Source organism: Cherax quadricarinatus, chromosome 65 (assembly GCF_038502225.1).
Source record: "Cherax quadricarinatus isolate ZL_2023a chromosome 65, ASM3850222v1, whole genome shotgun sequence".
Lineage (NCBI taxonomy): Eukaryota > Metazoa > Arthropoda > Malacostraca > Decapoda > Parastacidae > Cherax > Cherax quadricarinatus.
In genome coordinates, this window is record NC_091356.1 from 4,347,187 (window position 1) to 4,372,487 (window position 25,301).

A 25,301-nucleotide genomic window follows, 5' to 3' on the forward strand; every position below is an offset into this window, starting at 1 on the left:
CGGGGGTGAGTGGAGCCTCAGCTGCATGAGCCCCTCGGGGGTGAGTGGAGCCTCAGCTGCATGAGCCCCTCGGGGGTGAGTGGAGCCTCAGCTGCATGAGCCCCTCGGGGGTGAGTGGAGCCTCAGCTGCATGAGCCCCTCGGGGGTGAGTGGAGCCTCAGCTGCATGAGCCCCTCGGGGGTGAGTGGAGCCTCAGCTGCATGAGCCCCTCGGGGGTGAGTGGAGCCTCAGCTGCATGAGCCCCTCGGGGGTGAGTGGAGCCTCAGCTGCATGAGCCCCTCGGGGGTGAGTGGAGCCTCAGCTGCATGAGCCCCTCGGGGGTGAGTGGAGCCTCAGCTGCATGAGCCCCTCGGGGGTGAGTGGAGCCTCAGCTGCATGAGCCCCTCGGGGGTGAGTGGAGCCTCAGCTGCATGAGCCCCTCGGGGGTGAGTGGAGCCTCACTTGGGGACGCACGAACGTTCCCTGGGATACAACTGTATTTCATGCTATGCTTAAGTAAATGAATATTTAATCCTACTCAAAAATTACATGTTAAATTATACATTAATCAAGGACAAGTACTCAGCCAAGTTCAAGATGAGTAAGCTTCTTGTTGCTCAGGAAGCTGAAGCTCTCTGCTTCAAACTGCTCATGCGTAAAATGCAAAACCTGAAGTCTCACTCGACTGCTCATTTTTTTCTAAGACTAAGTCAGTCAAATGTTTTGTTAACTTCAACCAAATGGATAGTTTATATAGGGATTTTCCCTAACCTTCATATAGGGATTTTCCCTAACCTTCATATAGGGATTTTCCCTAACCTTTATATGGGGATTTTCCCTAACCTTCATATAGGGATTTTCCCTAACCTTCATATAGGGATTTTCCCTAAGCTTCATATAGGGATTTTCCCTAACCTTCATATAGGGATTTTCCCTAACCTTCATATGGGGATTTTCCCTAACCTTTATATGGGGATTTTCCCTAACCTTTATATGGGGATTTTCCCTAACCTTTATATGGGGATTTTCCCTAACCTTTATATGGGGATTTTCCCTAACCTTTATATGGGGATTTTCCCTAACCTTTATATGGGGATTTTTCTAACCTTCATATAGGGATTTTCCCTAACCTTCATATAGGGATTTTTCCTAACCTTCATATAGGGATTTTCCCTAACCTTCATATAGGGATTTTCCCTAACCTTCATATGGGGATTTTCCCTAACCTTTATATGGGGATTTTCCCTAACTTAATTGGGATGAGCCAATTAAACAGCCAACAGTACAACCAGCCAGCCAAACAGCAGTCAGCCAGCCAGCAGCCAGCAGCCAGCCAAACAGCAGCCAGCCAGCCAGCCAGCCAAACAGCAGTCAGCCAGCCAGCAGCCAGCAGCCAGCCAAACAGCAGCCAGCCAGCCAGCCAGCCAGCCAGCAGCCAGCCAAACAGCAGTCAGCCAGCCAGCAGCCAGCAGCCAGCCAAACAGCAGCCAGCCAGCCAGCCAGCCAGCCAGCAGCCAGCCAAACAGCAGTCAGCCAGCCAGCAGCCAGCAGCCAGCCAAACAGCAGCCAGCCAGCCAGCCAGCCAGCCAGCCAGCAGCCAGCCAAACAGCAGTCAGCCAGCCAGCAGCCCGCAGCCAGCCAAACAGCAGCCAGCCAGCCAGCCAGCCAGCCAGCAGCCAGCCAAACAGCAGTCAGCCAGCCAGCCAAACAGCAGTCAGCCAGCCAGCAGCCAGCCAGCCAGCAGCCAGCCAAACAGCAGTCAGCCAGCCAGCCAAACAGCAGTCAGCCAGCCAGCAGCCAGCCAGCCAGCAGCCAGCCAAACAGCAGTCAGCCAGCCAGCCAAACAGCAGTCAGCCAGCCAGCAGCCAGCCAGCCAGCAGCCAGCCAGCCAGCCAGCCAGCCAGCCGTGTCTTCCTTGCTCCGTCTGTCCCTTCATCAATTTCACTTTTTCTACAATTTCATAGCTCAATAATTCGTCTTTCCCATCTTCTTTCTCTTATAAGACCATTATTTTCCCTCCCTCCACCTCCCTCTCCCCCCTCCCTCTCCCCCCCTCCCTCTCCCCCCTCCCCCTCCCACCCCCCCTCCCTCCCCCCTCCCTCTCTCCCCTCCCTCTCCCCTCCCTCCTCCCTCCCTCCCCCTCCCTCTCCCCCATCCCTCCCCCTCCCTCCCCCCTCCCTCTCCCTCCCTCCCCCCTCCCTCTCCATCCCTCCCCCCCTCCCCCCCTCCCACCCCCCCTCCCACCCCCCCTCCCTCCCCCCTCCCACCCCCCCTCCCTCCCCCCTCCCTCTCTCCCCTCCCTCTCTCCCCTCCCTCTCTCCCCTCCCTCTCCCCTCCCTCCTCCCTCCCTCCCCCTCCCTCCCTCCCCCTCCCTCCCCCTCCCTCCTCCCTCCCCCCCTCCCTCCCCCCTCTCAAACCCCCTCCCTCCCTCCCTCCCTCCCCTCTCCCTCCCCCATCCCTCCCTCCCCCCATCCCTCCCTCGTTCACAGAGTTTATTTACAGGCTAAGAGCTAGTTCCCTATTTCAGGTCATTTTTACAAGGTTGGATTAAGAGTTCCTACCTTAAAAGCTCTTAGCTTGTAAATAAAGGTAGGCTATCTAGATATATATATATATGTCGTGCCGAATAGGTAAAACTTGGGATTTTGGCTTAAATAGCTACGCTCTTCTTGCCGTATAAGGCAAGCAAAAATTTGTGTATGCAATAAATTCGCAAAAAATCATTCTGAACCCAACGAAAATAATTATATGGTGCTTCTTAGTGAAAGGTTTGAATGTGTTTTGGGTTGCGAGACAAATTTTTTTGTTTTATTGATACTGGGACTTGCTTAGCATAGGCCAGTAGGCCTGCGGTAGTGCTCCTCATATCTTTTATGTTAGGTTTATAATATTACTTGTGAAAGCCTGTTATGATTCACTATAAATTTTCAACTGCATATTTAACTACTTTCGAATCTTATAAGAACATAAAGAAGGAACACTGCAACAGGCCTGCTGGCCCATACGAGGCAGGTTCAAGTCTCCTACCTGCTTAAGCCAGTGCCTCAACCTAGTCATGTCAGGTCACACTCTATACTATTCCATTTATGTGTATTGAGGTACAGGGAAATTTAGGTGAGGTTTGTCAGGAAACAGGACAAGTGTTTCCTGACGCGGGGCTTAATCATGTCATGATCCACAGTCGGAGCTTTTGGCCATCTGACCGAGGCCTTCCACTGGTTTACCCCTCCAACTCTTTAATAAATATGGTTATTATTTTAACCAGGGAACAAAAGTTATGCAATTCGGGGATGCCTTTTTGGATCGTGCAGCGACACAGGTTCATATAGTCAATGGTCAACTCTGGACTCGATTTATTCATATAATTATTTTGAAACCCATTAGATGTTTGCCAACAGCAGGAACTGCTTGGTTAGCAGGCAAGCATTTCTTTTAATTATTATTTTTATTAGTATTATTACCATTATTCCATTCATAATTATTTTTAATTTATTTTTTTATTGAGATATGCTTTTTCTTTATATGGAGGCTATGTCGTGGTTCCGAGGACTGCGCCTCGTTCTTCCTCGATATCTGTAAATTGTAAGCAACATCTATGTCATGCTATATTCTCTCCACTAGTAAAAATTGTTGACGATATTCTCATTGCCTTCCTGAAGTCTCGCAGCTCCTCAGACTGACTGGTTTCAACATGATCTGTGTGGCCCATCATGTGTGATGGAATATGACAAGAAAACAACTAACTTTTGCTCCCAGTGTGTAACTGTCATATACAATAGTGTAGCAGCACACTGCTGGTGTTTCCACTGTGTAACTATCGTATACAATAGTGTAGCAGCACACTGCTGGTGTTTCCACTGTGTAACTATCATATACAATAGTGTAGCAGCACACTGCTGGTGTTTCCACTGTGTAACTATCATATACAATAGTGTAGCAGCACACTGCTGGTGTTTCCACTGTGTAACTATCATATACAATAGTGTAGCAGCACACTGCTGGTGTTTCCACTGTGTAACTATCATATACAATAGTGTAGCAGCACACTGCTGGTGTTTCCACTGTGTAACTATCATATACAATAGTGTAGCAGCACACTGCTGGTGTTTCCACTGTGTAACTATCGTATACAATAGTGTAGAAGGCAGCACATTGTGGGTGTATCCAATTTTGCCAAAAATAATCTCTCACCGACTAAATTTAAATTAGCAAAGTAACCCACAACGAAATTAACGGAATTATTTCGCTTCGTACCGGACAAATATCCTTTGCGACTTAATAATGTTCCTATATGGACCGAAATTCTTTCAGATATTTCGTGGAGTTCCTCGTGAAGAGTTAATTCTGTGTCGTTGAATGTTCAATACACAAGAGTCTTCATGAAGAACGATCTACCATCAATACTTTATCAATCTTTCATGTGTGGTATGACCCTTGTAGCCATGATTGTAATAATAATAATTAGTAATAATACTTATATATGCAAGTTTCAACTTAAGATTGCAGCTTCATTTTTTTTTTACATCAAGGTTTATTCTAAATATTTAAAGGAAATGTAACATAGGTTACTATTGGTGACGCGATATATCAGGTCTCTCCTTTTGTGATGGTTTGGAGGTCAAATATACTATTGTAAAAGCCTTTCCTCGTAACATTTCTTTTCCTAATCTTCATAATTCCTGACCACAAATCGAGTAAGCGATTACAAATGCATACCAGAGGTATACAATCGCACGAGACGGTGTTATAAGTATATAGAGTTCTGTTGGTTTGAAAGGAATATTTAATTTTGTGAATTTTGTGATAGGGGGGGGGTTATCCAGCTGGGAAGTATGTATATCAATTTCATCAGTGAACGTCGTACTTGACCGATCTGGAGTTTTATGACTCTCTGATCGCGGGTTCTAACCCCGCCCGTGGTATGGTTTCTTAATGTTGTATATCTGCGGCTTCGAGCAGATTTCGTAATGTTGTGGTGTTGGTATGTGTGGAGTATAGGTAATGTGTTTATATTGATGTGTATAGAGCCGAAGTATCGTGTTAATTCTGTTGTGCAGTGAGCCTAAGTATTTTGATGTATCTTGCGGTAGTGGTGTGAATAGAGAGGAAGAATTGTATTTATATTAGTGTGTGTAGAGTTATTTGTATTGGTGTATATGACGTTGATGCATAAACACACATACACACACATACACACACACATACACACACACTCTTGCACTCTTACTGTCAAACACTCATTCTCTGAGACATATTTCTTGCAGTATCATAAAGCTCCTTAAAACCTATTGGCTAATCTTAAATACACACAAACACTGTAAGACTATCGTAATTCGAAAGGCGCTAAGACCCTCTTCGCCAAACATAAACAATAAAGGCCACCTCCAGCTTGCCCTCCGAAAGTCAACTCGTAAATTCCCCCCCGTGTTTGCCTATTTGTTTAGAAAAATTAGGCTGGCGTGAGTCTGTCGAGTAAAAAATGTATTCACTTGTATCTGTTACAATAAATATGTCTGGAATTGTCTATTATGCCGGAAAATAGCCGCAAATGGGAGGTAATTACACTCTTGTCAACCTGGAAGTGTTTGTTTAGTGTCTTGGTTCAAACAGATGAGCATAGAAAATCTGTTGGGTGTAACGGGAGTCGACCTCTGGTTCCTATTATACAGGTTTTTGACCTTGATGGTTCGTGCCAGCCAGACCCTCGCTACGTGTCATCAGATACCCAGCTCTTTCTCCATGTTGTCCATGTTGTCCATGCGTCCATGTTGGAAAGAAAACGGGTCACTTTGATTTTATTGGGTTATCATAGGAAATTCATACATGCTATGACGATTGTACAAATCTAAACTTGTGTGATGTACCTAAATAACGTTATCTGAGTGGCAGTGGGTCAGTTACCACCATCATAACCACCACTGCTGTTTACCATTACTATGCCCTGGGCGGCCTCTAGTTAACCAATTTGCCTTTGTCAGTGTAAATCACTTATTAAAGCTTTAATCATCACAGTCAACCTCTGTATTATTTAATAAAATTTGATGATTCTCTTTGGTAGAAAGCTTTCCTGAACATTTATATTGCACCTTCTGCCCCGGAATTTCATGCTATCGACTCACATTACACTTCAAATATTTCTTAATAGTTTGGAATAAAACCTAATTAGTATCTTGAAGGTTTGAATGAGATTTTTTGTCAGTTTCCTAAGGGGGATACGAGAGCTACTTTGAGCCTTTTCTCACAAGGTTTGTTAATATCACTAACACGCTTCGTTTGCTCTTCTCGATACCCTATTCAGTTTATATTAGTGTTTTCTGCATTTCTGGGGTAAGATTGTAAATACTATAGTAAAATCGATAGACTGTGTAAAAGGACTTGTGTATAATTTCCGGAGAAAACCAACTCTGACAACATTGCAGCTGAGACATGAATTTTGAAGCATCAGATGTTTTATAATCGATTTTTTCAGTCTATGAAACTTAACCTTCTGTCCGCTACTAGGAATTGTTGTGTAAAATATATCATTGTTAATGACCAATTCAAGGTTGTCGGGTTCCCAAACTGTTTCCTACTTGTCTGCCATTACATGTCGACTCGTGTCTACGTGTGGTGTTGATCCCTTTCAGTGCTTCTGCATGCCGTATGTTATTTTTTTCCTCCATTTGTGTGTTCTTGCGAGCTCTACGATTCAAGTATTTCCCTTTAATTATCTTTAATTATCTTTATGTGAGAGTGTAATCTGTGTTTTCTCGCTCTAACAGAGACAACATCTCAGCCTTGTGACGGAGTCGAGTGCAGGCCTGGAGCTGAGTGTGTGGTGACTGAGGTAGGGGAAGCAGAGTGCCGCTGCCGTCCGCACTGCCTTCCAGATGGCACCCGTCGCCCGGTCTGTGGTTCAGATGGTACAGACTACAGCAGCGAATGTGAACTGACTCGCACTGCCTGTGTGCTCAACCAGATGGTGCGAGTGAGGTACTACGGCATGTGTGGTGAGTACAGATTGAGTACAGATCTATTATATCTACTGATAATTCCTTGAATCATCTCCCCCGCGACCCGGTCTCAAACCAGACTCGTAATTTAGACAATATTACAAGAATAAAAAAATAAACAGTGTACAGAAAATTGTAGAATGTAAACAGAAATTTGTCAAATTTGTCTGTTTATCAAGATCACGAGAGATAAAGAAACAGCAATCCTGCCAGAGTACAAAACTGTGACATAGACCATTCTTTTCTTTTTTTTCAAATTTGTTCGATAATCTGAGAGAGCACCTTGTGCTCGACTTAAGATTTTGAACGCTGGTGTACCCTGCTTATGGGGAGTTTGAGGTCGCTTTTTTGAGTGCGAATGTGCCTACTTTCCAATTTTATTTATGAATTAAATTTTTTTTTTCCAGCCTATCCAACATTTAACTTGTCACATTTTTCTCATGGGAGTTAGATGCTTATATGAGCATTTTTGGGGCATTCTTATTAAAACGTTTTTCTGTATTACATTTATGTTATCAAAAGCAACACAACTTTCTCTTGAAAATCCAGATGAAAAATCACAAACGAGATCTGAGTCTAGTTATTTACTGTAATCACAATCACAAAGGGAGGAGCTAAACCGTTAGAGCTCGATACAACGTCTGTGGAATGGGATTCGATGAGATCTGATGTCAGTGTGTTTATTGTCTATAGAAATGTGGGCCACTTTCTGCTGTTTTGTGTGTCTACCATCAGTCCCAGAAAATACCTAGGACTCAATCACTCAGAGTCGGCTGTTCATAGCGCTCAATTTTAGTCCCAAACAACATGTAGGACTCCTGGTCAATACTGAGAGTAAGATCGTGGTCATCCAGGTAGAAACATTTGATTATGTTGTAATAATTATATTTGTCGAAGTACTAGTAGTGGGAGCAGTAGTAGTGAGCATCTTCCAACCCACTCCTTAATAAGCCAGAGTTCTGCAGCATCGTCTTGCAGCCTGCAGCATCGTCTTGCAGCCTGCAGCATCGTCTTGCAGCCTGCAGCATCGTCTTGCAGCCTGCAGCATCGTCTTGCAGCCTGCAGCATCGTCTTGCAGCCTGCAGCATCGTCTTGCAGCCTGCAGCATCGTCTTGCAGCCTGCAGCATCGTCTTGCAGCCTGCAGCATCGTCTTGCAGCCTGCAGCATCGTCTTGCAGCCTGCAGCATCGTCTTGCAGCCTGTAGCATCGTCTTGCAGCCTGCAGCATCGTCTTGCAGCCTGCAGCATCGTCTTGCAGCCTGCAGCATCGTCTTGCAGCCTGCAGCATCGTCTTAGGACCTGCAGCATCGTTTTAGGACCTGCAGCATCGTCTTAGGACCTGCAGCAACGTCTAAGAGCCTGCAGCATCGTCTTAGGACCTGCAGCATCGTCTTAGAACCTGCAGCATCGTCTTTGGACCTGCAGCATCGTCTTAGGACCTGCAGCATCGTCTTAGGATCTGCAGCATCGTCTTAGGACCTGCAGCATCGTCTTAGGACCTGCAGCATCGTCTTATACCCTGCAACATCGTCTAAAACCTGTAGCATCGTCTTATACCCTGCAACATCGTCTTATACCCTGCAACATCGTCTAAAACCTGTAGCATCCACTAGGACCGTCCAGTATTCTCAGAGGCCCAGCGTCCTCCATCCCTCTCAGTCAGCCCATTTACAGCATCTCAATTCGCATAATATCAGTCCGGATTCTTCGAAGGAACTCTATCCACTCTGAACCGTCCCTGGAGTTAATGGAAGCGAGGGAAGACCATTAAATTACGCCATTTCAGTTACTTATGTCTGGCTTGAGGGCTGTAGTGAGCAGCCAGACATGCTGTAGTGGCTGTCCAGTTAATGAAGTCTCCTCAAGCACACTTGTGGTCGGGGAAGCCATGACAGCGTAGTTTATACTGAGTTTCCTCTCGTCTAAGAGACGGTGTCCAGTGCCACAGAATTTGTATATTCTGCTGTCTGTGGAGCCGGTGTTTTGTGGTTCAATATTTGCTTCTGTCTGTGAAGACAAAGCTGAGGGATAATTTACACCTATCTGCTAGACGAGGCGGCGAAAAGTGCAAGAGATGTTGCACTTCCTGTCTTTAGAGAATGATTGGAAAACTAAATCTTTGGTGTCGTAGTGAATATTGCTGGGACCTATTTCATTTTGTATCTGTTCTTCCGTTACCTTGCCATACATTTCCATTACATTTGAGGTTATATTTAATATTCTTGTTACTGTGCAAAGATGGATCTCAGGTTTGCGCATCTAGATTTGCCCTTCTTTAATTTAAACCTTTTGATGTTCTAAATACGATTTCGTTTTTTCACGTTCTAGTATTCTCCTTCCCTTCATATATCATCCAGAGCTATTGTTCTGTAATTTATTTCCACTTGTCTTTTCTTAAATATCATCTATTGTCTTCCAAATGTCCAACAATTTTTTTCCTTTCCTTAATTACATATTCCCGAAGGTGCACTTTTAAGTCGTTTCCGGTATGATTTTCTTCCTCCAAATTTAATTTTTCTTTTGCTTACAGCACTTGAAGGCCTCATGAGCTTCAAATTTCCAAAATTGGTGTACGGTAACTAGGGCAAAATTCTTGGAACAATTGGCATGTACAGGTGCTCCACAACCAGAGTTGTAGAACCTATTCTAAGATTCTTCAAATGGCTCTGATAATTTCCAGAACCCTCTGCTGCTCGGTTTCAAACCTTCAAAACAAAATGTCTCCCATTTTGACGACAGTGAAGAGTGAAATCAAAGTGTACAGCTGCATATATGCAAATTTTATATATAAAATTGTTCTGTTATTTTTATTCCCGTTAAGTCATGTTAAATATATACGAGTTTATCTTTTCTGAATTAAAAAACTTTGTATAGCTGGAATTCATGGAATACCTGAAGAATGATTCTCCTTATCGGCTTCAAATTATCATTTCTGGCGTATTTACCATTTTTTATTAAATAGTGATATTGATTTCCATCCTTTAATTTAATAATGCCTCATCTTATCGGTTTCAAATTATTAACTGATGTATTCCATAGGAGGGATGACGCCCTGTCAGTTCAGACTATTAATGTGTAAATTGAATAATTCTAATGAATTAAATACCTTTGAGTAGTTGAATTCAGAGCAAAAAACTTGAGAATATTTTTTCTGTTAAGATGCAAACGCTGTCTTGGTGGACTTTATTGATAGAAAGTTTGGCTTTTACTTTTATCACTTTCATTAAAAGAAAGCTTGACTTATTTTCGTCACCTTTATTAAGAGAAAGTTTGGCCTTTTCTTTTATCACTTTCACTAAAAGAAAGCTTGACTTATTTTCACTTTCATCACCCTAATAATATCAAACTCAAGCTTATTACTTGTGGTCTCAATAAGCTTGTTAATTGTGGTATCTTATATCTATTAATCTGGTCTAACCACAGCTTCTTTCTTCTGTATAAATCTCTCTGAATATTTTCCTATGCTCTTCACATATTTCTGTCATTTTCTGTCAGAATGACAGAAGTGTGTGAAGATAGTAGCACTTTCACTTGCTCTTTCGCACTTGTCTTTTTTTCCTTGTGGCTCGCGGAAAACAAAAAACAAAAAGCACGAATGAAGGAAGGTGCGTGTGCATGCGTGCGTGCGAATTCCCTCACTACTTTCCTCACCTCCACTCCCTTAATTCCTTCTCTCCCTTCCACACCCTGGAGCCAAGTTGAGAAGGTCGGGAGGAGGAAGGTTGGAGAAGATGGAGGGTCGGGGGGGGGAGGAGGAAGGGATTGAAACGGGCGGTCCAATGTAATCCTGGGATTTGTCGGAAGGATTTTCTGCCCCTTCCCCAGCCACTGGAAGACCTATTCTAAGCCTTGAGTTCAGTCTGAGTTGGTGTGGTTTTGCCGTGTCCCGGAGCAGCAGCTTGTTCTCTTATGGAGGCCCGTCTCCCAAACTCATATGTGCTTATTAAGACTCGCTGATTCCATCCTCAAGTATGTGAGGGCATTCACGCTTGAGTAATGGAATGAAAATTCTCCTCTCTCACCATCCCTCATAATCCATGGGTCAGATTTTTATTTTTCACTCGTCTGTACCACTAAATGAGGTGAAATTTGGTTTAAGTGCTTTGGAAATGGTTTTTTTTTCTAGACTTGTCGAACTGTGTTGATGCAGTGGAAGAATTAAAACATATGTGTAACACTTGGGTATCTTTATTGGCGAGACGTTTCGCCCAACTGGAGAAACGTCTCGGTGATTGTAAAACTGAAGAGGTGGTAGTAGTAGTTGTTGTTGTAGTAGTTTTGACGTGTTCAGTCCGTCAGCCTTGGGAGGTGGTTTTCCAGTACTTAAATTCTCCCATTTATCAGTACTGTGTACCATTAGTGATGTGATGGTGCGGTGGATAGCTCACTAGCCTGCTAGTTTACAACTAGCCTGCCATAGGTTCCAACCTCAGGGGTTATCACATTTTCACGTGATAACCCCAGCAGTGACAACTTTCTCACAGTAATGAGCTGGTGAATATACCAGTATAACACAACAGTTGGAAGTAACAAGAAAGATTTGTTGTGTTAGCAACTTAGTCACGAAGTTACTAAGTTAATTGGTTGTTATCACTGTGTATATTTGAGTTATAGTGACTTGTTGATAGTTTAAAACTGGTTTCATAATTTCTGAGGTTGTTAATGACTGGGACAAGAGGGAAGCATCTCGGGAAGCTGATTGTGACAGGAGGACTCCGGTACACCACCCTTGAAGCCTTGTTTACCTTCCACACCACCACCATTGCTCACCAGGTTTCAGTTTTGCTTCAAAAAAGCTCGCTACAGAAAGGACAACACCTCGTTCACCCACGCTTTCTCGTTCACCCACGCTTTCTCGTTCACCCACGCTTTCTCGTTCACCCACGCTTTCTCGTTCACCCACGCTTTCTCGTTCACCCAGGCTTTCTCGTTCACCCAGGCTTTCTCGTTCACCCAGGCTTTCTCGTTCACCCAGGCTTTCTCGTTCACCCAGGCTTTCTCGTTCACCCAGGCTTTCTCGTTCACCCAGGCTTTCTCGTTCACCCAGGCTTTCTCGTTCACCCACGCTTTCTCGTTCACCCACGCTTTCTCGTTCACCCACGCTACCTCATTCACCCACGCTACCTCATTCACCCACGCTACCTCATTCACCCACGCTCTCATTCACCCACGCTACCTCATTCACCCACGCTACCTCATTCACCCACGCTACCTCATTCACCCACGCTACCTCATTCACCCACGCTACCTCATTCACCCACGCTGCCTCATTCACCCACGCTACCTCATTCACCCACGCTACCCCATCCACTCACGCTACCTCATTCACCCACGCTACCTCATTCACCCACGCTACCTCATTCACCCACGCTATCTCATTCACCCACGCTACCCCATCCACCCTACCCCATCCACCCACGCCACCTCACATACCCACACCCCCCAACACCTTACGTGTACCCAAACATACCTACAGATCTCCAAACATCAACACCACACAAACCCAGTCCCACTTCCACACAAACCCCGTCCCACCACCACACAAACCCAGTCCCACCTCCACACAAACCCCGTCCCACCTCCACACAAACCCAGTCCCACCTCCACACAAACCCAGTCCCACCTCCACACAAACCCAGTCCCACCACCACACAAACCCCGTCCCACCACCACACAAACCCAGTCCCACCTCCACACAAACCCAGTCCCACCTCCACACAAACCCAGTCCCACAACCACACAAACCCAGTCCCACCTCCACACAAACCCAGTCCCACCTCCACACAAACCCAGTCCCACCACCACACAAACCCCGTCCCACCTCCACACAAACCCAGTCCCACCTCCACACAAACCCAGTCCCACCACCACACAAACCCAGTCCCACCTCCACACAAACCCAGTCCCACCTCCACACAAACCCAGTCCCACCACCACACAAACCCCGTCCCACCACCACACAAACCCAGTCCCACCACCACACAAACCCAGTCCCACCTCCACACAAACCCAGTCCCACCTCCACACAAACCCAGTCCCACCCCACACAAACCCAGTCCCACCACCACACAAACCCAGTCCCACCTCCACACAAACCCAGTCCCACCTCCACACAAACCCAGTCCCACCACCACACAAACCCAGTCCCACCACCACACAAACCCAGTCCCACCCCACACAAACCCAGTCCCACCACCACACAAACCCAGTCCCACCTCCACACAAACCCAGTCCCACCTCCACACAAACCCAGTCCCACCACCACACAAACCCAGTCCCACCACCACACAAACCCCGTCCCACCCCACACAAACCCCGTCCCACCCCACACAAACCCCGTCCCACCTCCACACCTGGTACTCTGGTCCTCTGCTACTGAGTTAGATGCATTTACTGTCTCCTCGCGCTATATAAATAATCAAGATGTCAAGAACACAAAAATTTCATTGTTTCTCGAACGCGTTTTCTGCTAACGTGAGCCCGTGTAATGAACACATTATTGTCCAGGGCTCAAAGGGGCCAAAAGTTTATGGCAGAGATTACAAATGTGAGAGAGAATGGTGTTGGTAGTGGGGGGGACCTTTGTGGATGATGTGGGTAGTGGGGTGGGGGTGACCTTTGCGGAGGTGGGTAATGTTGGGTACCTTTAATGGTGGAAAGTAATAAAGGTTCCTATGTTAGGTTAAACATTATTCAGAACTCACACACTCATCTTTTTATTTATACTATTACTGTTACTACTATCTCTACCTCCGCTGCCATTACTACTACTACAACCCCGTCTACTATTACTTCTACCACTAACACTGTTACTACCTCATTAATACTCTTCCGCTGCTGATACCTTATCTAAAATCATTGTCTATTGCTATGTCTACAAGCACCACCACGACCTCCTCCTCCTCCTCCTCCTCCTCCTCCTCCTCCTCCTCCTCCTCCTCCTCCTGCCGCCGCTGCCGCCACCCCCTTCCCCTTCCCTACCCTTTCCCTTCCCTTTCCTTCCCTTCCCTTTCCTTCCAATATATACTCTGGTCAACTTTTCTAACCCTCAAATTTGATTCAATAATTAAACAACGCTTTAGTACATTCTGGATCATTATCAGTTCCTATATTTCTTATCAATAAATGTTGATACTAGCGGAACAACGTTTCGCTCAGTATTGAGCTTTCATCAGCTCAACGTTACAAAGAGCGACGCTTTTTCCACAGCTTGCTTAGTAAGTGATGCGATGTTTCTTCCAGACGTTAGTGTCGTCTTCCTGGCTCTGGGATTCGTGTTGTCTGCCTGGCTCTGGGATTCGTGTTGTCTATCTGGCTCTGGGATTCGTGTCGTCTTCCTGGCTCTGGGATTCGTGTTGTCTTCTTGGCTTTGGGATTACCCCCTGACAAGATAGATGGGTCGTGTCAGTCTTATCTTGACTGCTGGAATCTATAGGTTTATCTTGTCAGTATATTGATGGAAGTATCCAAGTGTGACTTCCAGTCTGGGACCACTCACTGCATTCACTGTATTTACTGTCCTACATTCACTGTACTCTTGTGAACTCTTCAAGGGAAGTGTCTTGATGCTGTTGAAGGGATCTTGATTACATGGGACTGTAACTGCTTCCCATGACCGAAACTTGATTGTATATTTTGAGGTCGGTAATCAAAGGTTTGGAAAAAGTCTACGGATTTACCTTGCCGCGTTTCAATTACTTTTCGCCATTGGCTTACCAACGGTGTTATGCTTCGCATCCGTTTCTATTTAGTTTTCGATGACGCCCTTTGTCTGTCTCTCCTGTAGTCCTGTTGCCCTCCTGTTGGGTGCTGCCTACGTCTTCTGTTTGGCATTCTGTTGTGTGCTGGCCTTCCTCTCATGCAGTCCTGTTTATCCTTCCTGTTGTATGCTTTCTTTAGTTCCATTACCTTCCTGTTGAACGTTACCTACCGTTCCAGCAGTCACCGTTACCTTCCTGTTGTGTGCTGCCGAATTTTTAACATCCGGTCATCCCTTCTGTTGTGATACCAGCTTATGTTGTTCAGTTCACTCTCGTGTTGACGAGTGCTGCCCACCTCTCTCACGCACCATTCACGGACGATGATTTTTCCCGGAGAGGACTGAGCCGCTCCTGGCGTTTATTTCGCATTTCTTCAGTTTCCCAGAGATAAGCAACTTTTTTTTATGTATCAGCTACTGCGAATATCACTCTGGAGACGTCCGTGCTCTCTCTCTCTCTCTCTCTCTCTCTCTCTCTCTCTCTCTCTGAGCCAGAGCAAATATTAATACAACACGAGGTGTTTAATAGGTCCATTTAGTTATATTAAAGCATGATAATTTCTCCAAAAGAGCAACTTAGCCTCATTACATGATATGTATTACACTTACGTTCTATGTCGCTTTTTATATCTGGTGGCATTGCTTGTGAGTTGTTGCTATGTGTCACAGATGATCACAGTGGCATTGTTTGTGAGTTGTTGCTTTGTGTCACAGATGATCACAGTGGCATTGTTTGTGAGTTGTGTTGCCTCAGTTGACCGTACATGTCATGAAGTTTCATTTACTTTGAGATCTTAAAGCAAGACCTAGAAAGATCCAGTCGTTGATTTTCACATACTCATATTTCAGTTCCACTGAAAGATATTCGCCTACTTGTATTTCAGTTCCACTGAAAGATATTCACCTACTTGTATTTCAGTTCCGCTGAAGGATACGTCTGTTCCATTTAGACAACACTAATTTAAAATTTAAAATAAAAGAAGTTCAAAGTTTTTAAGTAATGATCATTGTTTTCTGAAGCAATATAATGACTTAAAAAGCGTCATTATAAGTGGGAATCAACACTACCATTGTTTACATCGTAAAAATATTGGAATTATAAAGAGACATTACTAAGACACATATGCAATAGTTGGGTATCTTTATTGATGAAACGTTTCGCCTGTACAGTAGACTTCTTCAGTCACATACAAAGGGAGCAGTAGTAATGAAATAAAGATGATGTAATCAGTCCATCAGCCTTGGAGAAAAAGTATTTGAGGTGGTCAGTCCCTCAGCCTGCTTGATGGACTGAAGATCCTTTTATTAATTTCTTTGAACTGATTCAGTAATTGAAGTTTTGGGGAACTACTTCTAATTAACGATCAACCTTGTTGGTGAGGTAATTTGTGGCGGTGAGCCTAAGAGGGCAAGTGTGTGGGGGAAGGCAGGTGTGTGGGAGAAGTTGAACGTGGGTGCGAAGGTAAATGTTGATGAAGGTGAAAATGAATTTGAACGTGTGCAATGAGGCGAACGTGAGGAAGGTGGTGAACGTGAGGAAGGTGTATGCGTGCAAGGAGGAGGAACGTGAGGAAGGAGGAGAACGTGTGCAATGAGGTGAACGTGGGGAAGGAGGTGAACGTGAAGAGTAAATTTAGCAAGTTGGTGGAGTTCTCTCTTCATCGCACAGCTGCCGTGTTTGCTTCCACACCAATATTGATGCCGCCAGGCAGGCGGAGAGAGAGAGAGAGAGAGAGAGAGAGAGAGAGAGAGAGAGAGAGAGAGAGAGAGAGAGAGAGAGAGAGAGAGAGAGAGAACGAGAGAGAGAGAGAGAATAGACAGAGTGGTGTAGAATATATAGCTAACCCATTCATCATGGTATAATGAAGTATATACAGAGATTACGGAGCATCGTATTCTGAGATTGTTCACCTTGTGTTGGCTATCTTCCGAATAATGACTCGTAAACTGGGGGAGATGGGATAACACACTTGCATATAAGCCCGCCCTTCATGAATTCAGCCTTGAACACCAGATTTACTGCATTCTAATCCTGTGTAGTTTGAGAGCAGCAGCAGCAGTTGCAGTAGCAGTAATAGCAGTAGTAGTTGCAGTAGTAGAAGTGGCATTAACAAGTAGCAGAGTCAATAACAGCAGAAGCCGCAGGAACAGCCGCAGCCAACGCAGAATCAGTAACAGTAATAACAGAATTAGAAGCAGTAGCATCATTAAAAGTAGCAGTAGCAGGATCAAAAGTAACAGCATCAGTAGCAACAGTAGTATCAGCAGCAACAACAGCGACGCCAGCACTGCCCATCCTACCACCACGAGAAGAACCACCAGCAACATCAGTATCGGCAGCACCAGAACCAAAAGCATAAACATCGGCAGCACCATCATCAAAACCAGCATCAGCACCACCACTAGCACCACCAACAGCACCACCACTAGCACCACCACTAGCACCACCAACAGCACCACCAACAGCACCACCAACAGCACCACCAACAGCACCAGATAACTCGGAAGACATAGACGCAAATGAACTATCTTACACTAGCAATAAGAATAATATTCCAAACTATTTATGAAGCCCAAGACTTCCAAACAAGGATCACTTACCATTCACAGAGACGAAATAATCCAAGCAAGGGTTTAGTTATCATGGTTATCATAGTTACCCTGGAAATTAATTCTTCCTTTTCTCAAAACTGAGTTTCCAGGTTCTAGCAACCTGTTATTTGTCTTCGAGGTTGTTTCCTCAGATGAGTACATTCGGAGGGTCTTGCAATGAGTATATTTGGAGGGTCTTGCCACGAGTACATTTGAGGGGCCTTGCTATGTATCAGCGAGGTTGTAAAGAGTAAGCGCAACCCGGGACCAGAAGAGGGATGAGGGAAGTGCTGAGCTGCGAGCCGTGGACCATTAACCTCAAGAATAATGTGGTCTCCGACCCCCCGACCCACCACAACCACCACCATTGTGTTGTTACTTCCTCCCACCATCATACACTGATACGTTTTACACACACACACACACACACACACACACACACACACACACACACACACACACACACACACACACACACACACACACGCGCGCGCGCACACACACGCACACACATATGATTCGAAAACATAGAGAGAATGTTTTGAGAGAGGCTTCAAGTAGAGCTTGGTGCAAACAAGGAATTCCACAGAGAGTGAAGTTGGCAAATGGTCAAACTGGTGTCGCAGAGTCTTGGACAAGAACCTGCCCGAGAGAGACTTTCATGAATCCCATTAATATGTTTGAAGCAAGGCAAATGCAGTTAAATTCTCAGTGTAACAGAATCACCCAGCAATGATCTGTTAGTAGCTGTCGTCATCAGCATCTTATCACAGCAAGAGTTGGTCCGATATGATCCTGACACGAACAAATTTGTCTTTGTAACGATCCTCTAGTAGATGTATGAACCAATGTTCAGCTGATACGAATAAACCTTAGTTTTAGAGTAATTAATGATCCCCTAGTAAATATGACCCAGTGTTCATTACGTCACGGATCTACCGAGCAGTAGCCATCTGGTTGAAGAAACGACACACGTTCCAGAATAAGGTTTAATTGGGACTGTCTCTCGCTTCGTTAGAGCTTTAAGTCCAAAGCTGATAAAGGACTACACACAGAGAGACGAAGTTACGATAATACCGAGTGTTCCAATATACCCGGCAGTGCGCAACAGGCACCTGACAAGCAGTAGCAGAGCATGAACCGCAGTGTGACTCGGTATACAATCTAACGTAAAAACAATGTATATTGTGTATATAATCACGTTGTTTTAATTATAGAAAGATTCAATGTTGTAATTAGAGACCCCAACAGCGAAGAATTCACGCATGTACAAGAGAGGGAGAGAAGATTGCTTTATATTGTTTCTATTGAGTTGTTGTTGTCGGTTGTCAGACAGAGATGATCTTACCATCATTGTATAATGAATGACATAAAAATGCAGTTTAAAATAATTTTGAACTGTGGATACCAATCCTCCAATCTTTATTCCTGGCCTTGTTTTACTAGACCTTCATCCCTCACTCCTAGCCCTGCTTCACCAACCCAAGTCGCCGCATAACCCAAGTCGCCGCATAACCCAAGTCGCCGCATAACCCAAGTCGCCGCATAACCCAAGTCGCCGCATAACCCAAACCACCACATAACCCAAACCACCACAAGCTTTCTCTCCTCGTTTTGGTCGGGCCGTTTCTGACATCATTTTACATTTTGACAATTTGCGAAGCAATTCCCAGTCTCACTAATGCAGGTGCTGTCCCGTAAAGCCCAGGGTCTCTGCTCTCCTGCTTTGCACTGACTTACTTCCACTGAAACTCGACATTTCTTGGTTAATATTAGCTTCTTTCACAATATTGTCTTCAATTATTATTTAATCTGACTTTTTGAGTCTGAGTAAACTGTGGATTTTCTTGTCATGTTTACTTTGTTATATTGTTTTTCTTGAATGATTAACTAAGGAAGAAAGTCCTTTGTTTTCTGGCAGTGTTTATTATGTTCAAATATTTTTTTTAGTAGGTTTGGATTTGACATAGACTTGCCAAGTATGGGCCAGTAGGCCTGCTGCAGTGTTCCTCCTTTCTTATGTTCCTTATGTATGTGGAGAACGCGCCAACACAGCCAGCCACTGAGTAAAGGAGATTAAACGGAAGGTTTTCTGCCAACGGTGGAGCTTTAGGGTGATTGAAGCTAAAACCTTGGGTAACTTCAAGTTTAGGCTGGATAAATACATGAGTGACGGGTTGGATTTAAATGGAACTTGGACGTGAGTTAAAAGGGTTATGAAATCTTATTGCATGGGTAGCATGCAAATGGGTTGGGCAAATAGTTTTGTTAATGGGTTGGATCTGAAAAGGACCTACCCAGAATGGGCCAATAGGCCTGTTACAGTCCTCATATTATGTTCTTTTGAAAGTTGTTTTGTCAATACTACTTTTTCGTACTAGTAATTCGAAATGAAAACGTTAATTTTTCCCTCACATCTGCGGTTCTTCTCTCTACTTATTGTCCAGGAAAGGTGTGTGTTATCGTGACTGGCGACCTGATTATCTGATTCCAATCATATCATTAAGTCCTAGAGGAACACCTGCCATTCCATGCTCCCTAAGGATTTCTTACTTCTATCTAGACAAAAGCAGTTTCGTGTCACGGATGTAATTGTATCTTTTTGCTCTTCTTTTATTCTTACGAATGCGCATCCAATGTACTGTTAATAAGCACCTACCGCCTTTGGTGTGGAGTGTGGGTCATCAAGGCGCACGTCAGGTACCCTCTTTTCTAACATCTTTTGTGTTGCAAAGGTTTAAGCAAAGCAACACAATTGTCCTCAAAGATTTGTTAAGTTACATCATGAATAAAGGAAAGATCTTAGACTTCACCTTGCGAAAGCAAAGTAAATGCGATAGTAATTATTGACACGGTAGATTATAGGGGAAAAATAAACATGATGTTGGAAGACAGGAAAACTCACGAGCCTTTTAAATCCCTTTAGAAACACCACGAAATAATGTGTATAGATTATAACACGTGTAACAGTTGGGTGTCTTTTGCTGAAACGTTTCGCCTTCACAGTAAGCGTCTTCAGTCAAATACAAAGGAAGCAGTAGTAATGATATAAAGATGTAATCAGTCCATCAGCCTTGGAGAAAAAGCAATTGAGGTGGTCAGTCCCTCAGCCTGGAGAAGAGTTCAGTTCCATGGTCTGGAACGATATCGATCCAATAGCTGAACTCTTCTCCAACCTGAGGGACTGACCACCTCAAATACTGTTTCTCCAAAGTTGATGGACTGATTACATCATCTGTATTTCATTACTACCTCTCCTTTTGTATTTGACTGAAGAAGCCTACTGGGTAGGCGATACATTTCATCAATAAAGATACCCAACTGTTGCACATGTCTTAATCTTCAGCTTGTCGGTATTTTATACCATTCTCACCAACATGTACAGAGTCGCAACTTAATACCCGGGTTAGAGTGCGAGGACGTGAGCCTCGACTCTATGAACGTATGAATAGTTGGAGTCCCGGCTCTGGTAGGCTCTACCCACCCTCTAGTTGTGGCACTGGTATAATCGTGTAGGCCTAGTAGGAGGTAATGCCAAATAAAAAGCAACCCACCACAGTAAAGCTTGTCCACCAGCTTGAGAAAATCCAGTACTGGGCAATTGGAGGAAGTCTAATCCTGAGTTATATCTCGGTGGAAAAAATAAACACCTGTCAAAAATAGGCATCAGCAAGATTGGGCTTCAAACCCTGGTGGTCTCTGCTCAAAAATTGGCAGGAATTCTCAGCAGAGAACACTACTCCACCTCTAAATCGACAGGACGGAACTGTCGCAATTTGTACCGAAGAAAAGGCTGACCTACTTGCAGCTCATTTTGTTTCCAATTCCAGACACGAGAATTTTATTTAAGATGTTGGGTAGCTCGTGACTCTAGTAGAGTTCTCATACCACAGCTGTTTGACCTCAACTCTCCACGAGTGGAAACCATAGATGTATTTCCTTACGCCTGTTACCCCTATTCACCCAGCAGTAAATAGGTACCTGGGTGTTAGCTAACTGTTGTTGGTCGCTACTTAAGGGAGGGTGTTAGTGTACTTGAGATAGGGCTGGGCTTTTTAATGAGGTAAGATAACAGCTCTTTCTCTGTAAATTCAGCTGCGTAAGAAAAACGTGACAATGAAACAGAAAGAAGTGCCTTTGCTCCTGACATTGCTGACACAGGAAAGGTTATAGAGCAGAATTGATACGTATGGGTGAGGCTACATTACCTTTCACTTATTTCCACCAATTCTGCCTCTGTCCAAGGAGACAAGTAAAGATTCATTTAACCAAAGTAAGAGCCGCTCACTGGCTAGCAACAACAAACTAATGTAACTAGTATGCAATTACTGAAACCTTCGTGATAACGACGTTTCACTCAAGGTAAAAACGTTCCCGTTGACTGAAACATCATAATAAAGGCTTGTGCAGTCTGAATTATCTCTTCGCTGCTGGCTCCTCGTCCTCTCGTTGTTCTCAATAAATGCACGATTTAGGCAGATTTTACAATAAATTGCATCTTTTATGATCTTTGTTACTTGTAACTGACAATGTGCTTTCAGAGAACATCGATCTACAGCTGGGTCTCTCGTCGAACCTGAAACATCAGGCATGAAGTGAATCAAGATTGACCCTGACGTGGCGTTGGATGCTGCTGGCCCTTTCAACCAGGTGTGGCACCGCGGCCTCCTGGCAAAGCTATGAGATTTAGGAATCTATGGCTCATTACTACACCTTTTCTTGGGTACTGTCTTTTGGGTCAAGTTCTCTGGGAATAATTTCTTTTTACGTAAATTTGCATGAGGGTAAGATCTCTTTCCCTACTTTATCTTAATTCAAAAGCTAAGCTCAGGTATTGTACCACCTCTCAGGATGCAACCCACTACACTTGGCTAACACCGACGTACCCATTTACTGTCGGGTGAATAGGGACCACAAATGCTGCTGTGTCTCCACTTGACTAAGATTGCACCCGGGTACCTCGATTGTGAACCAAGGGCACTACTGAGGTACGAGCCGTCTATAACAGAGTTTAAAAGCCACTCAGTCAACATGTGTAAATTCGTGCGGGTCATTCATCATAAGATGCGAAAGCTTGATCCTCCGTCTGATAATTGCGACAGACACGGTAGAGAGAGAATGTCAGAGTCCTGGATAAGAAGGCTTGAGCTGAAACACTTGAATCAGAAAAACTGACATGAAACTCTTGGATCAGTACACGTGATATAAAACTCTTGGATCAGTACACGTGATATAAAACTCTTGGATCTGTGTACGTGATATAAAACTCTTGGATCTGTGTACGTGATATAAAACTTTTGGATCAGTACACGTGATATAAAACTCTTGTATCATTACACGTGACATAAAACCCCTGGATCAGTGCACGTGACATAAAGCTCTTGGGTCAGTGCACGTGATATAAAGCTCTTGGAAGTGCACGTGATATAAAATTCTTGGATTCGGAACATTTTGATAATTTCCTTGGATCAGTCAGTCCGATCAGCTGATCTGGTTAGCTGGCCCAATCAGATGGTTCTGTCAGCTTGTCTGGTTAGATGGTCGTGTCGGTTGGTTCTGCTGGCTGGTTCTGTCGGTTGGTTCCGTCGGCTGGAAATACCCGAGAAAGAAGGAAAAAATTCTGGCTGACGTTTATTGTCATGTTGTCATCTGGCGAAGATTGTCTTGGCTTTCCCGGATTTTCCTTATTTTTTCCATTTAATCTTTATAACAATGGTCACTTTTCTCAGAGAATTAATGGTGTGTGTGTGTGTGTGTGTGTGTGTGTGTGTGTGTGTGTGTGTGTGTGTGTGTGTGTGTGTGTGTGCGTGCGTGCGCGCAACTATTTATGGTTGCAAGAGTCGAGTCTCAGCTCCTGGCAGCCACTGGGATCCCTCCTGAAATCATGAGCTCTGTCGAACCTATTCTTAAAGATTTGTATCATGCCTCTACTATTTTTGCTGTCTCTAATGCTGAAGAAATGTTGCCTAACAACCTTGAGAGTCATCTGTGTTATTTTATGTGCTCTCGTGTACCTGTTTACAGTCTCTCGAATAGTTTTTCCTTGTCCAGTTTATCACTTCCTCTCAACATCTTAGAGTATTGTCTTTCCTAGTCATTCTGTTATGTGATTTAGCTCCTTTAATCTCACGTACCACTTATCTCTAGGACTAGTCGTACCACTTACCTCCAGGACTAGTCTCACTGCTAACTACTACACTTTTTTTTCTAGTCTCTTGACGTGTGTTCAAACATGTGTTCCATGCTGGTGCTGTCTACACCAAGGCAGACCTGACGTACGTCGTAGTCAATGTTGTGAGTGAATCCTTCTTTAAATTCTTGAAAACTAATCTTACGTCAAGACGAGCATTTGCTACAGAGGGTTTCTCTGGTGATGTATCATGGGATATGTTCGGTGTAATGTTAACCTCGCCGACCTTCTAGTGAGGCTTCTAGCATTTCTCTCTCTAGTATATATTCCTTTCCCTAGGTTTTATAATCTTGCATTTATTGAAACTGAATTCAGTTTATTGAAGTTGAAATCAATCCTGCAGGTTGCCACGGTCCGTTTGTAGTGTTTTGTTGTGTTCTCCTGGTGTACAGTATTCCCCGCTTTTATCGTTTAATTTTATCTTTGTTTATTGTGTTGTGTATACTTGTATGGCTGTTACTACTGAGGGAACTACTAGGTCCAAGTGTTCCGTAAATGACGCAACTATTGTTACTACTACGTCATGCCACAAGTATTACTGCTACGTCATGCCACAAGTATTGTTACTACGTCATGCCACAGCTATTATTACTACATCATGCCACGGCTATTATTACTACGTCATGCCACAGCTATTGTTACTACATCATGCCACAGCTATTGTTACTACATCATGCCACAGCTATTGTTACTACACGCCACAGCTATTGTTACCACGTTATGCCACCCAACAATTCCATTAACCAAGGCGACTTTTGGCCTGCGGATCTTAGAGTTGATGTCGATGTGTTGTTCCTGGAAGAGCCGCAGTTGGTGATAATATAATACAACAGCATCAAAGAGCGGTGATATTAGGAAGAACAATTACTGTGGTGTACAAGTTAGTATGGTGCGCCACGGTGTATAAATTAGGTCTTCTGAAAACCATTAAAAGTGTGTGTGTGTGTGTGTGTGTGTGTGTAAATTAAAATTAGCAAAGAAAATGACGTTTATTATTATTACTTGATATTTCCTATTATCTTTTTTCTTCTGAGTTTCCAACTAATATTAACCTTACTGACGTTACCTCTTCCTTCACTTCTTCTCCTCCTCTTACGAGACAAACATTCTTCTACAAGCTAAGGAGACTGTCCCCACGATGGTTATCAAGGCACCATGGACAACACTATCCTAAGCAACACTACAAGCGTATCCTAACCTCAGGATCTTCAATCCTGATCAAGAGAGGATCGTGACAAACGCAGTCAAGTCTTTATGGTAGTGTTTGTGCTTCCCAGAGGGAGAAATATAAGCGCAGTGAACATTCCTGTTGTGAAGTCTGTATTGACCTTAGCTGTAGATTCTGTGGATAACGTGTCTATGTGGAATATAGCCTGGATTTGTAGACCATAGCCCATGTCAGAGGCGCTGCCTTAGTCGAAGGTAGTCTGTCAATGGCAGTCTGTCAGTAGCTGTAGTGTGGGTACCCGTGGTGTGAGTACTTGTCATGTGGGTTGCTGTGGTGTGGGTTGCTGTGGTGTGGGGACTTGTAATGTGGGTATCATTGTGGGAAGAGTGAGAACTGAAAACAGTGAAAGGAGTAGACAGCAACTTGCACTGCCTTAATGGCAGTAGCGTGGGTACATGTTGACATGGGCAGCAGTAGCGCGGGTATACGTTGACATGGGAAGCAGTAGCGTGGGTATATGACATGGGCAGCAGTAGCGTGGGTATATGTTGACATGGGCAGCAGTAGCGTGGGTATATGTTGACATAGGCAGCAGTAGCGTGGGTATATGTTGACATGGGC

At 44.2% G+C, this 25,301-nt stretch overlaps 1 protein-coding gene across 1 annotated transcript in view; it reads left to right on the top strand.

Moving 5' to 3' along the window:
• The first annotated feature begins 576 nt into the window (after window positions 1-576).
• LOC128700579 (agrin-like) overlaps window positions 577-25,301 on the top strand; it is a 180,174-nt gene continuing 155,449 nt past the window's right edge. Inside the window, exons 1-2 of the mRNA XM_070098821.1 lie at window positions 577-634; window positions 6,741-6,968. Of these exons, the coding sequence (XP_069954922.1) occupies window positions 577-634; window positions 6,741-6,968 (286 nt within the window). The remainder of the gene's footprint in view (window positions 635-6,740; window positions 6,969-25,301) is intronic.